The 13,564-nt window shown below is 44.3% G+C and overlaps 1 protein-coding gene across 3 annotated transcripts in view; it reads left to right on the top strand.

The window, feature by feature from the left end:
* GARNL3 (GTPase activating Rap/RanGAP domain like 3) overlaps nucleotides 1-13,564 on the top strand; it is a 124,147-nt gene that overhangs the window by 45,173 nt on the left and 65,410 nt on the right. For all 3 annotated transcript variants that reach the window (XM_040442817.1, XM_040442818.1, XM_040442819.1), the window contains exons 7-10: nucleotides 1,378-1,441; nucleotides 1,523-1,549; nucleotides 1,698-1,773; nucleotides 2,458-2,556. In XM_040442817.1, the coding sequence (XP_040298751.1) occupies nucleotides 1,378-1,441; nucleotides 1,523-1,549; nucleotides 1,698-1,773; nucleotides 2,458-2,556 (266 nt within the window). The remainder of the gene's footprint in view (nucleotides 1-1,377; nucleotides 1,442-1,522; nucleotides 1,550-1,697; nucleotides 1,774-2,457; nucleotides 2,557-13,564) is intronic.

The following is a 13,564-nucleotide window of genomic DNA, read 5'->3' as shown; positions in this document are numbered from 1 at the left end:
CCAAAACGTATCTACATCTATGGTGGACCTGCCCAAAACGTATCTACATCTATGGTGGACCTGCCCAAAACGTATCTACATCTATGGTGGACCTGCCCAAAACGTATCTACATCTATGGTGGACCTGCCCAAAACGTATCTACATCTATGGTGGACCTGCCCAAAACGTATCTACATCTATGGTGGACCTGCCCAAAACGTATCTACATCTATGGTGGACCTGCCCAAAACGTATCTACATCTATGGTGGATCTGCCCAAAACGTATCTACATCTATGGTGGATCTGCCCAAAACGTATCTACATCTATGGTGGACCTGCACAAAACGTATCTACATCTATGGTGGACCTGCCCCAAACGTATCTACATCTATGGTGGACCTGCCCAAAAATTCTAATGTTTGGAAAACTAAACCAGATGCTTCACACAAACATCCAACCATCTCCAGATCTCCCCTTTGTTTTCTCCCAAACCAACACATCCCACAACAAACCAAAACTGTGGCCTCTCCCATAATATTATCCTCAGAGCACAAAACTGGAAAAGTCCAGAAATCCCCACATCGGTCTCGCACACTTGTAACATGGAGATTATGGCCTCATGCACACAACTGTTGTGTGTTTTGCGGTGCGCAAATTGCAGATCCGCAAAACACGGATGGTGTGGACAGCCATTAATATAACTGCCTATTCTTGTCAGCAAAACGGACACGAATAGGACAGGTTTATATTTTTTTTGCGGACCACGGAACGGAGCAACGGATGCGGGCAGCACACCGAGTGCTGTCCGCATCTTTTGCGGCTCCATTGAAGTGAATGGGTCCACATCCGAGCCGCAAAAACAGCGTCTCTGATGCGGACCAAAACAAAAGTCGTGTGCATGAGGCCTATCCCTGAAGAAAACCACAGAATACTGGTCCTTGTGGGATCCAAACCAGACTGGACTCTCCCTTCTAGATATTCTCTGTATAATGACTAACCTCTTCTTATTGAGGAGGAATGAATGCGTAGCCTCACATAAAGGTATATAATAATTCTATCTGCTTCTCCAACCCTCCCCCACCCCTTAAGCTGAATCCTGTCTGAGTGGTTAATGACTTGTATAATGATTTGTCGTTAATAATATAGAAATAATCTATATATTTACATTATATTACTCTTAATATTTGTTACTCACTAATTAATACTCTACAACTTAACTACTCAAATATAGAAACAACGACAAGACCAGGAAACTTGTAAAAGTTCTCTTTTATTGATCTATTAATCACGTGAAAAGAAAGTAATGTAACCTTCGAATATATACTAAACCAATAAAAACGGACTGTTGTAAATAGTGGAGGATCAGCAGTCTGACTGTCGACGTCTTCTGTTCCAGTGCCATGAACCTTGACAAGTTTGAGAAAAGCCCCCGGGAAATACTCAACTCAGAGATTCAGAAGGTGAGCGGCCTCCGTGTTTCTGACGAGCCCCTCCCCCACCGTCTGGTTGTCACTGACTCTGGTCTCTCTCCCTGTCTTTAGGATCTGCTGGTCTTAGAAGAGCAGGAGGTGAGTGGCATGGAGCTTTCTCCCCTGGCCACTTACCTGTATGGTCACTGTTTTCCCCCTGTAAACGATGCAGTTCGGTGGCTGGGTGGAGACGGCGCCTCTAGTGGCTGGTGGCCGACCCTTCTCTTTCTCTCTCTGATTTCTTTAGGGCTCTGTGAATTTTAAGTTTGGAGTTCTTTATGCCAAAGACGGTCAATTAACAGACGATGAGATGTTTAGTAACGGTGAGAATCTGCCGCGCGTTCTCCGGTTATTCTCAGCCAAACACAAGCTGTGCTTCCAGGACCTGTATCCTTCCTGTTCACCCCTACTACATGGAATGAGGGGCAGTAATGCTGGGGGGCGGCGGAGGCAGTAATGCTGGAGATCAGGGCCACGGGGGCAGTAACGCTGGACGCAGCGGGGGTAGTAATACTGGAGATCAGGATAACAGGGGCAGTAATGCTGGAGATCAGGGTGGTGGGGGCAGTAATGCTGCAGGCAGTGGGGGCAGTAATGCTGGAGATCAGGGTGGTGGGGACAGTAATGCTGGAGGACAGGGCCACAGGGGCAGTAATGCTGGAGGCAGCGGGCGTAGTAATGCGGGAAGTCAGGGTGGTGGGGTCAGTTACTCTGCAGGCAGCGGGGGTAGTAATTCTGGAGGACAGAGCCGCTGGGACAGTGAAGCCCCCAAGATCTGAAGAATATTACAATTGGTGAAGAAACAGCTGATTGCCATCAATGAATGAAACATTCCATCCAGAAGCTGCAGAGTCAGACCTAGTTCAGTTCTATCCAGTGTAGTCTCCAGACGGATACATTGTAGCAAACCAGCAGAGTTCAGATGCACCCCCTACTCTGTAAGCAGGGCTGATGGGGAGACCTCTGATGCCGAACACCTGGATCCTGAATCTCTGCTTTTCTCTTAGAGGCCGGAAGTGAAAGTTTCCAGAAATTGCTGGACCTCCTGGGAGACACCGTGACCTTAAAGAGCTGGATCGGCTACAGGGGAGGACTAGACACCAAAAGTAAGTGACCCCGTGGCTGACAACATCTGCATAGTTTTCTGCTTCTTAAGGGGGTTCTTCAGGCTTTAGATATTGATGACCAATCCTTATCAGATTGGTGGGGGTCCGACACCTGACACCCCCGACGATCATCTGTATGAAGGGAAGGCGTGCATAGTATGGAGCAGACGGAGGTGTCTGTATACAGTGCAGGTAAAGCGCTCCACAGCTCTGTACAGACCTTCTCATCACTTATATATCACTGACATATTCCACAGCGCTGTACAGACATTCCCATCACTTATATATCACTGACATATTCCACAGCGCTGTACAGACCTTCTCATCACTTATATATCACTGACATATTCCACAGCCGGACATTCTCATCACTTATATATCACTGACATATTCCACAGCGCTGTACAGACATTTACATCACTTATATATCACTGACATATTCCACAGCGCTGTACAGACATTCTCATCACTTATATATCACTGACATATTCCACAGCGCTGTACAGACCTTCTCATCACTTATATATCACTGACATATTCCACAGCCGGACATTCTCATCCCTTATATATCACTGACATATTCCACAGCGCTGTACAGACCTTCTCATCACTTATATATCACTGACATATTCCACAGCGCTGTACAGACCTTCTCATCCCTTATATATCACTGACATATTCCACAGCCGGACATTCTCATCCCTTATATATCACTGACATATTCCACAGCGCTGTACAGACATTCTCATCACTTCTATATCACTGACATATTCCACAGCGCTGTACAGACATTCTCATCTCTTATATATCACTGACATATTCCACAGCGCTGTACAGACATTCTCATCCCTTATATATCACTGGCATATTCCACAGCGCTGTACAGACATTCTCATCACTTATATATCACTGACATATTCCACAGCGCCGTACAGACATTCTCATCACTATATATCACTGACATATTCCACAGCGCTGTACAGACATTCTCATCCCTTATATATCACTGACATATTCCACAGCGCTGTACAGACATTCTCATCCCTTATATATCACTGACATATTCCACAGCGCTGTACAGACATTCTCATCACTATATATCACTGACATATTCCACAGCGCTGTACAGACATTCTCATCACTTATATATCACTGACATATTCCACAGCGTTGCACAGACATTCTCATCACTTATATATCACTGACATATTCCACAGCGCTGTACAGACATTCTCATCACTTATATATCACTGACATATTCCACAGCGCTGTACAGACATTCTCATCACTTATATATCACTGACATATTTCACAGAGCTGTACAGACATTCTCATCACTTATATATCACTGACATATTCCACAGCGCTGTACAGACATTCTCATCCCTTATATATCACTGACATATTCCACAGCGCTGTACAGACATTCTCATCACTATATATCACTGACATATTCCACAGCGCTGTACAGACATTCTCATCACTTATATATCACTGATATATTCCACAGCGCTACGGAATATGTCAGTGATATATAAGTGATGAGAATGTCTGTACAGCGCTGTGGAATATGTCAGTGATATATAAGTGATGAGAATGTCTGTACAGCGCTGTGGAATATGTCAGTGATATATAAGTGATGAGAATGTCTGTACAGCTCTGTGGAATATGTCAGTGATATATAAGTGATGAGAATGTCTGTACGGCGCTGTGGAATATGTCAGTGATATATAAGTGATGAGAATGTCTGTACGGCGCTGTGAAATATGTCAGTGATATATAAGTGATGAGAATGTCTGTACGGCGCTGTGGAATATGTCAGTGATATATAAGTGATGAGAATGTCTGTACGGCGCTGTGGAATATGTCAGTGATATAGAAGTGATGAGAATGTCTGTACGGCGCTGTGGAATATGTCAGCGGTATATAAGTGATGAGAATGTCTGTACAGTGCTGTGGAATATGTCAGTGATATATAAGTGATGAGAATGTCTGTACAGTGCTGTGGAATATGTCAGTGATATATAAGGGATGAGAATGTCTGTACAGTGCTGTGGAATATGTCAGTGATATATATGTGATGAGAATGTCTGTACAGCGCTGTGGAATATGTCAGTGATATATAAGTGATGAGAATGTCTGTACAGCGCTGTGGAATATGTCAGTGATATATAAGTGATGTAAATGTCTGTACAGCGCTGTGGAATATGTCAGTGATATATAAGTGATGAGAATGTCTGTACAGTGCTGTGGAATATGTCAGTGATATATAAGTGATGAGAATGTCTGTACAGCGCTGTGGAATATGTCAGTGATATATAAGTGATGAGAATGTCTGTACAGTGCTGTGGAATATGTCAGTGATATATAAGGGATAAGAATGTCTGTACAGTGCTGTGGAATATGTCAGTGATATAGAAGTGATGAGAATGTCTGTACAGCGCTGTGGAATATGTCAGCGGTATATAAGTGATGAGAATGTCTGTACGGCGCTGTGGAATATGTCAGTGATATAGAAGTGATGAGAATGTCTGTACAGCGCTGTGGAATATGTCAGCGGTATATAAGTGATGAGAATGTCTGTACAGTGCTGTGGAATATGTCAGTGATATATAAGTGATGAGAATGTCTGTACAGTGCTGTGGAATATGTCAGTGATATATAAGTGATGAGAATGTCTGTACAGCGCTGTGGAATATGTCAGTGATATATAAGTGATGAGAATGTCTGTACAGTGCTGTGGAATATGTCAGTGATATATAAGTGATGAGAATGTCTGTACAGCGCTGTGGAATATGTCAGTGATATATAAGTGATGAGAATGTCTGTACAGCGCTGTGGAATATGTCAGCGATATATAAGTGATGAGAATGTCTGTACAGCGCTGTGGAATATGTCAGTGATATATAAGGGATGAGAATGTCTGTACAGCGCTGTGGAATATGTCAGTGATATATAAGTGATGAGAATGTCTGTACAGCGCTGTGGAATATGTCAGCGATATATAAGGGATGAGAATGTCTGTACAGCGCTGTGGAATATGTCAGTGATATATAAGTGATGAGAATGTCTGTACAGCGCTGTGGAATATGTCAGTGATATATAAGAATGTCTGTACATAAATTTTGGTAAGCAGGTATAGCCTTTCCATATTGTCCTTCAGGCAGCGCACACAGAGGGATCGGAAAAGCCGTGTTAAATGGGGGGGGGGGGGGGGGAGAATCGCAGCCTTAATGAGTCTGTCAAAGGCTGAATTGCAAGCAGCAGATACGTCCAGCTTATATGGTTTTGTAAAGGTGCATGGAGAAGACCATGTAGCAGCCCTGCAGATTTCATCCCATGCCTTTTTTCTTGCCCAAGCCACTAAGTGGACGGAGTTGAGTGTGCTGTAACTGGAGTACTTGAGATCTAGAAGCAGACTTAGGCCTCATGCACACGGCCGTTTTGCGGCCGTTCCGTGCATTGGGGACCGCAATTGCGGTCCCCAATGCACGGCCAACATCCGTGCAGCGGGCCGGACCCATTCAACTTAAACGGGTCTGTGGTATGTCCGCACCGTGAGAAAATATGACATGTCATATTTTTTTGCGGTGCGGAACCACGGAAAGAAACACCACAGAAGCACTCCGTAGTGCTTCCGGTGTTCCGTTCCATGGCTCCGTTCCGCATCTCCGGAATTGCGGACCCATTCAAGTGAATAGGTCCGCATCCGTGATGCGGGGTGCACACGGCTGCACTACAGTGGCGGGTACCGGATGGCAGAGAAGGCAAGCCTGGTGCCTCCCATAGGCATCGGGGCTTGCCTTCTCCAGAAGCCTGAGAGATCCAGCCCTTGCATACAAACTGACATGCAATGTATTACAATACAGGGTGTATTGTAATACATTGCAGAGGGGATAAGACCCCAGAAGTTGAAGTCCCATAGTGGGACAAAAATAAAAAGTAAAAAAAGTTTTTTTCATAATAAAAAAAAAAGCGTCAAGTAAAAAAGATAAAATAAAATACATTTCCCAAAATAAAACATGTAAAAATAAATAAATAAAACCAGACATATTGGGCATTGCTGCATCCGTAACGACCGGCTCTATAAAAATATCACAGGATCCACCCCCTCACCTGAGTGACGTATAAAAAACTGTGCTAAAACAATCTTTTTTTTTTTTTTTTGTCGCCTTACATCACAAAACATGCAACACCAAGCAATCAAAAAGGCATATGCCCCCCAAATAGTACCAATCAAACCGTCATCTCATCCCGCAAAAAATGACCTCCTACATGAAACAATTGGGAAATAAAAAAAACAAAAAAAAAACTATGGCTCTCAGAATAGGGAGACAATAAAACATGTTTTATTTTTTTTTTTTTCAAAAATGCTTTTATTGTGTTAAAAGTAAAAAAAAATAAAAAAGCAGACCTATTAGGTCGCCGTGTCCGTAACATTTCTATTAAAATATCACATGATCTAACCTGTCAGGTGAACACCATAAAAAAATGAAATAAAAACGGTGTCAAAAAAGCCATTTTTTTTGTCACCTAATCATACGCACCCCAAAATAGTACCAATCAAAACGTCATCTTATCCTGCAAAAAATGAGATCCTACCTAAGGCTACTTTCACACTGGCGTTTCTGGGTCCGCCTGTGAGATCCGTTTCAGGGATCTCACAAGCGGCCCAAAACGGATCAGTTTAGGCTACTTTCACACTAGCGTTCGGGGCTCTGCTTGTGAGTTCCGTTTGAAGGCTCTCACAAGCGGCCCCGAACGGATCCGTACGGCCCCAATGCATTCTGAGTGGATGCGGATCCGCTCAGAATGCATCAGTTTGGCACCGTTTGGCCTCCGCTCCGCTCAGCAGGCGGACACCCGAACGCAGCTTGCAGCGTTTTCGTGTCCGCCTGGCCGTGCGGATCCAAACGGATCCGTCCAGACTTACAATGCAAGTCAATGGGGACGGATCCGTTTGACATTGACACAATATGGTGCAATTTCAAACGGATCCGTCCCCCATTGACTTTCAATGTAAAGTCAGGATTATACCATCAGATCGGAGTTTTCTCCAATCCGATGGTATATTTTAACTTGAAGCGTCCCCATCACCATGGGAACGCCTCTGTGTTAGAATATACTGTCGGATTTGAGTTTCACGATGTAACTCAAATCCGACAGTATATTCTAACACAGAGGTGTTCCCATGGTGATGGGGACGCTTCAAGTTAGAATATACTGAGAACTGTGTACATGACTGCCCCCTGCTGCCTGGCAGGTGCTGCCAGGTGCTGCCAGGCAGCAGGGGGCAGACCCCCCCCCCCCTCCTGTATTTAACTTATTGGTGGCCAGTGGGGCCCCCCCTCCCTCCCCAGTATTAATTGTAAGCAGTGCGGCCCCCCTCCCTCTATATTCATCGGTGGCCAGTGCGGATATTAAATATGAGCAGTGCGGTCTCCCCCTCCCTCCCTCCCCAGTATTAAATATGAGCAGTGCGGTCTCCCCCTCCCTCTATTCATTGGTGGCCAGTGCAGATTCAAAGTATTGTGATCAGTGCGGCCTCTCCTCTCGACCCCCCCTCCATCATTGGTGGCAGCGGAGAGTACCGATCGGAGTCCCAGTTTAAATCGCTGGGGCTCCGATCGGTTACCATGGCAGCCAAGACGCTATTGCAGTCTTGGCTGCCATGGTTACTTAGCAACAAATAGCAGCATTATACTTACCTGAAGAGCTGCGATCTATGTGACCGGCCGGGAGCTCCTCCTACTGGTAAGTGACAGGTCTATAGGCAATGCGCCGCACAGACCTGTCACTTTACCAGTAGGAGGAGCTCCCGGCCGGTCACATAGATCGCAGCTCTTCAGGTAAGTATAATGCTGCTATTTGTTGCTAAATAACCATGGCAGCCAAGACTGCAATAGCGTCTTGGCTGCCATGGTAACCGATCGGAGCCCCAGCGATTTAAACTGGGACTCCGATCGGTACTCTCCGCTGCCACCAATGATGGAGGGGGGGGGGGGGAGAGGAGAGGCCGCACTGATCACAATACTTTGAATCCGCACTGGCCACCAATGAATAGAGGGAGGGGGAGGCCGCACTGCTCATATTTAATACTGGGGAGGGAGGGGGAGACCGCACTGCTCATATTTAATACTGGGGAGGGAGGGAGGGGGAGGCCGCACTGCTCATATTTAATACTGGGGAGGGAGGGAGGGAGGGAGGGGGAGACCGCACTGCTCATATTTAATATCCGCACTGGCCACCGATGAATATAGAGGGAGGGGGGCCGCACTGCTTACAATTAATACTGGGGAGGGAGGGGGGGCCGCACTGGCCACCAATAAGTTAAATACAGGAGGGGGGGGGGGGGGTCTGCCCCCTGCTGCCTGGCAGCACCTGCCAGGCAGCAGGGGGCAGTCATGTGCACAGTTCTCAGTATATTCTAACTTGAAGCGTCCCCATCACCATGGGAACGCTTCTGTGTTTAGAATATACTGTCGGATCTGAGTTTTCCGAAGTGAAAAATCAGATCTGAAATAAACTGTTATGCAAACGGATCCGTTCTGAACGGATGCAAGCGTTTGCATTATAGGAGCGGATCCGTCTGATGAAACATCAAACGGATCCGCTCCGAACGCTAGTGTGAAAGTAGCCTTAGCCCCAGCGCATTCTGAATGGATAAGGATCCGTTCAAAATGCATCAGTTTGGCTCCATTCAGCCTCCATTCCGCTGTGGAGGCCGCTTGCAGCGTTTTGAGGTCTGCCTGACGATGTGGAGCCAAACGGATCCGTCCTGACTTACAATGTAAGTCAATGGGGACGAATCCGTTTTCACTGACACAATATGGTGCAATTGAAAACGGATCCACCTCCCATTGACTTTCAGTGTAAGGCGAATGCACGCGGCCGAGAGCGGTCCGTGGTATGCCGGGCTGGATTCCTGTTCAGAGCAGGAGCGCACGGCGTCATTGGTTGCTATGACGTTGTGCGCTTCATGCCGCCGCTGCACTACAGTAATACACTCGTATAGTGTATTACTGTAGTGCAGCAGCGACATGAAGCGCACGGCGTCATAGCAACCAATGACTCTGTGCGCTCCTGCTCTGAACAGGAATCCACCCCGGCATACCACGGACCGCTCTCGGCCGTGGAACACGGGTGTGTGCGTTCGGCCTAAGTCAAAACGGATCCGTTTGCATTATTATGAACAAAATGGTAATGCAAACGGATCCGTTCTGAACGGATACAATTGTTTGCATTATTGGTGCAGATCCGTCTGTGCAGATACCAGACGGATCCGCAACTAACGCAGGTGTGAAAGTAGCCGAAGACAATCGCCCAAAAATTATTTAAAAAAAACAGGGCTCTCAGAATATGGAAACACTAAAACATGATTTATTTATTTTTTGTTTCAAAAATGCTGTTATTGTGTAAAACTTAAATAAATAAACAAAGTATACATATTTAGGTATTGCCGTGTCCGTAACCACCTGCTGTATAAAAATATCACAACTATGGCTTTCAGAATATGGAAACACTAAAAAAATAATCGGCTAAAAGGAAGTGGTGGCCGAAAACCAGCATCTTAGTCATTGCAGTCCCAAGAGTCCCATCTGCCTTGAGAAGAGTCCTGGTTATTATAATCTCCTGCTCTCCCGCCCATCTGCTGATGATTGGCAGTTCTGTCCTAGAGAGAGAGGGAGACAACTAGGTAGAAGCCGGTCAGTCATCAGCAGGTGGGCGGGAGATCATGAGTAACCAGGACTCTTCTCCAGGCCCAGTCTGCAATGATTGTGATTTTGGTTCTCGGCAACCACTTACTTTTAACTTTTAAATGACAGACCGCTGAAATCAACTCGCTTGTCTCTTTATGGTGCCGTTAGTATGGGCCACATAAAGTTGTTGACAGGTTCCCATTAACTTTCATTCATGTCAGAGGAGACCTTTGGTAGGATATAGGGCATCAACCTTAACCCCTTAGGGACACAGCCTTATTTCACCTTAAGGACCAGGCCATTTTTTTCCAAGTTTCAATTTCTCTACTTCTATAATGCATAGTAATACCTACAAAAATAGTTATTACTTTACATTCCCCATATGTCTACTTCATGTTTGGATCAATTTGGGAATGATATTTTATTTTTGGGGGATGTTACAAGGCTTAGAAGTTTAGAAGCAAATCTTGAAATTTTCAAAAACCCACTTTTTAGGGACCAGTTCAGGTTTGAAGTCACTTTGTGAGGCTCACATAATAGAAACTACCCCATTCTAGAAACTTCACCCCTCAAGGTATTCAAAACTGGTTTTACAAACGTCGTTAACCCTTTAGGTGTTCCACAAGAGTTATTGGCAAATGGTGATAAAATTTCAGAATTTAGATTTTTGGGCAAATTTTCCATTTTAATCCATTTTTTCCAGTAACAAAGCAAGGGTTAACAGCCAAACAAAATGCTAAATTTATTGCCCCGATTCTGTAGTTTGCAGAAACACCCCATATGTGGCCGTAAACTACTGTACGGGCACACAGTAGGGCGTAGAGTGAAAGGTGCGCCGTATGGTTTTTGAAAGCCAGATTTTGCTGGACTGGTTTTTCGACACCATGTCCCATTTGAAGCCCCCCTGATGCAACCCTAGAGTAGAAACTCCATAAAAATGACCCCATCTAAGAAACTACACCCCTCAATGTATTCAAAACTGATTTTACAAACTTTGTTAACCCTTTAGGTGTTGCACAAGATTTAATGGAAAATAGAGATACAATTTCAAAATTTCACTTTTTTGGCAGATTTTCCTATTTAATATTTTTTTTCCAGTTACAAAGCAAGGGTTAACAGCCAAACCAAACTCAATATTTATGGCCCTGATTCTGTAGTTTACAGAAACACCCCATATGTGGTCGTAAACTGCTGTACGGGCACACGGCAGGGCGCAGAAGGAAAGGAAAGCCATGTGGTTTTTGGAAGGCAGATTTTGCTGGACTGGTTTATTTGACACCATGTCCCATTTGAAGCCCCCCTGATGCACCCCAAAAAAGTGACCCCATTTTAGAAACTACGGGATAGGGTGGCAGTTTTGTTGGTACTAGTTTAGGGTACATATGATTTTTGGTTGCTCTATATTACACTTTTTGTGCGGCAAGGTAACAAGAAATAGATTTTTTGGCCCAGTTTTTTTTTTTTTTGTTATTTACAACATTCATCTGACATGTTAGATCATGTGGTAATTTTATAGAGCAGGTTGTCACGGACGCGGCGATACCTACCGTAATATGTATCAATTTTTTTTTTATTTATGTAAGTTTTACACAATGATTTCATTTTTGAAACAAAAAAAATGTTTTTGTGTCTCCATAGTCTAAGAGCCATAGTTTTTTTCAGTTTTTGGGCGATTTATCTTAAGTAGGGTCTCATTTTTTGTGGGATGAGATGACGGTTTGATTGGCACTATTTTGGGGTGCATATGACTTTTTGATCGCTTGCTATTACACTTTTTGTGACCTAAGATGACAAAAAATTGCATTTTTACACCGTGTTTATTTATATTTTTTTACGGTGGTTACCTGAGGGGTTAGGTCGTGTGATATTTTTATAGAGCCGGTCGATATGGACGCGGCAATACCTAATATGTATACTTTTTTTTTTATTTATGTAAGTTTTACACAATGATTTAATTTTTGAAACAAAAAAAATGTTTTTGTTTCTCCATAGTCTAAGAGCCATAGTTTTTTCAGTTTTTGGGCGATTATCTTGGCTAGGGTATGATTTTTGCGGGATGAGATGACTGTTTGATTGGTAATATTTTGGCGTACATGCGACTTTTTTGATCACTTTTATTACCTTTTTTGGGAAGTAAGGTGGGCAAAATTTCAATTTCATCATAGTTTTTTTTTTTTTTTTTTTTTTTATGGCGTTCACCATTCGGGTAAAGTAACATGACCTTTTTATAGATCAGGTCGTTACGGACGCGGTGATATCAATCATGTATAGGGAATTTTATTTTTTAATAAATAATCATTTAATAAATCATTTCAGGACTTTTTCCCCCTTTTAATGTGACCTATAAACTGTACAACTCAATTGAAAAACAAACTGAAATCTTGTAGGTGGAGGGAAGAAAACAAAAAAAAACCTAAAACAATGTGGTTGCAGAAGTGTGCACACCCTCTTATAACTGGGGCTGTCGCTGTGTCCAGAATGAAGCAATCACATTCAGAATCCTGTTAGATCGGAGTCAGCATACACCGGCCATCATGTAAAGGGCCTCTGACTGACCCCAGATAAAGCTCAGCCGCTCTAGTTGGTCTTCCCTGAAATGTTCTTAGTCACATCCCACAGCAGAAGCCACGGTCCACAGAGAACTTCCATCAGAGGGATCTCATTGTTAGAAGGTATCAGTCAGGAGAAGGGGACAAAAGAATGTCCAAGGCATTAGATCTACCATGGAACACAGTGAAGACATATGGCCCAACAGTGACATCACCAGGAACTGGACGTCCCTCCAAAACTGATGAAAAGACGAGAAGAAAACCGGTCTGGGAGGCGACCAAGAGGCCGACAGCAACATTACAGGAGCTGCAGGAATCTCTGGCAAGTCATGGCCGTGTGGTCCATGGACAACCATCTCCCATATTCTTCATATGTCTGGGCTATGGGGTAGAGGGGCAAGACGGAAGACTTTTCTTACCAAGAAAAACATCCAAGCCAGGCCACATTCTGCAAAAACACATCTGAAGTCTCCCAAGAGCATGTTGAAAAAGGTGTTATGGTCGGATGAAACCAAGGTGGAACTTTTTGGCCATAATTCCCAAAAATATGTTTGGGGCAAAAACAACACTGCACATCCCCACAGTGAAGCCTGGTGGGGGCAGCATCATGCCAAGGGGCTGCTCTTCTTCAGCTGGAACTGGGGCCTTAGTTAAGCCTGAGGGAATTCTGAACAGTTCCAAATACCGGTCAATATTGGCACAAAACCTTCAGGCTTCTGCTAGAAAGCTGGACATGAAGAGGAGGGACTTCATCTATCA

Source organism: Bufo bufo, chromosome 8 (assembly GCF_905171765.1).
Source record: "Bufo bufo chromosome 8, aBufBuf1.1, whole genome shotgun sequence".
NCBI lineage: Eukaryota > Metazoa > Chordata > Amphibia > Anura > Bufonidae > Bufo > Bufo bufo.
The sequence above is the reverse complement of the archived record's forward strand: the minus strand, read 5'-3'. Positions and strand labels throughout refer to the sequence as shown.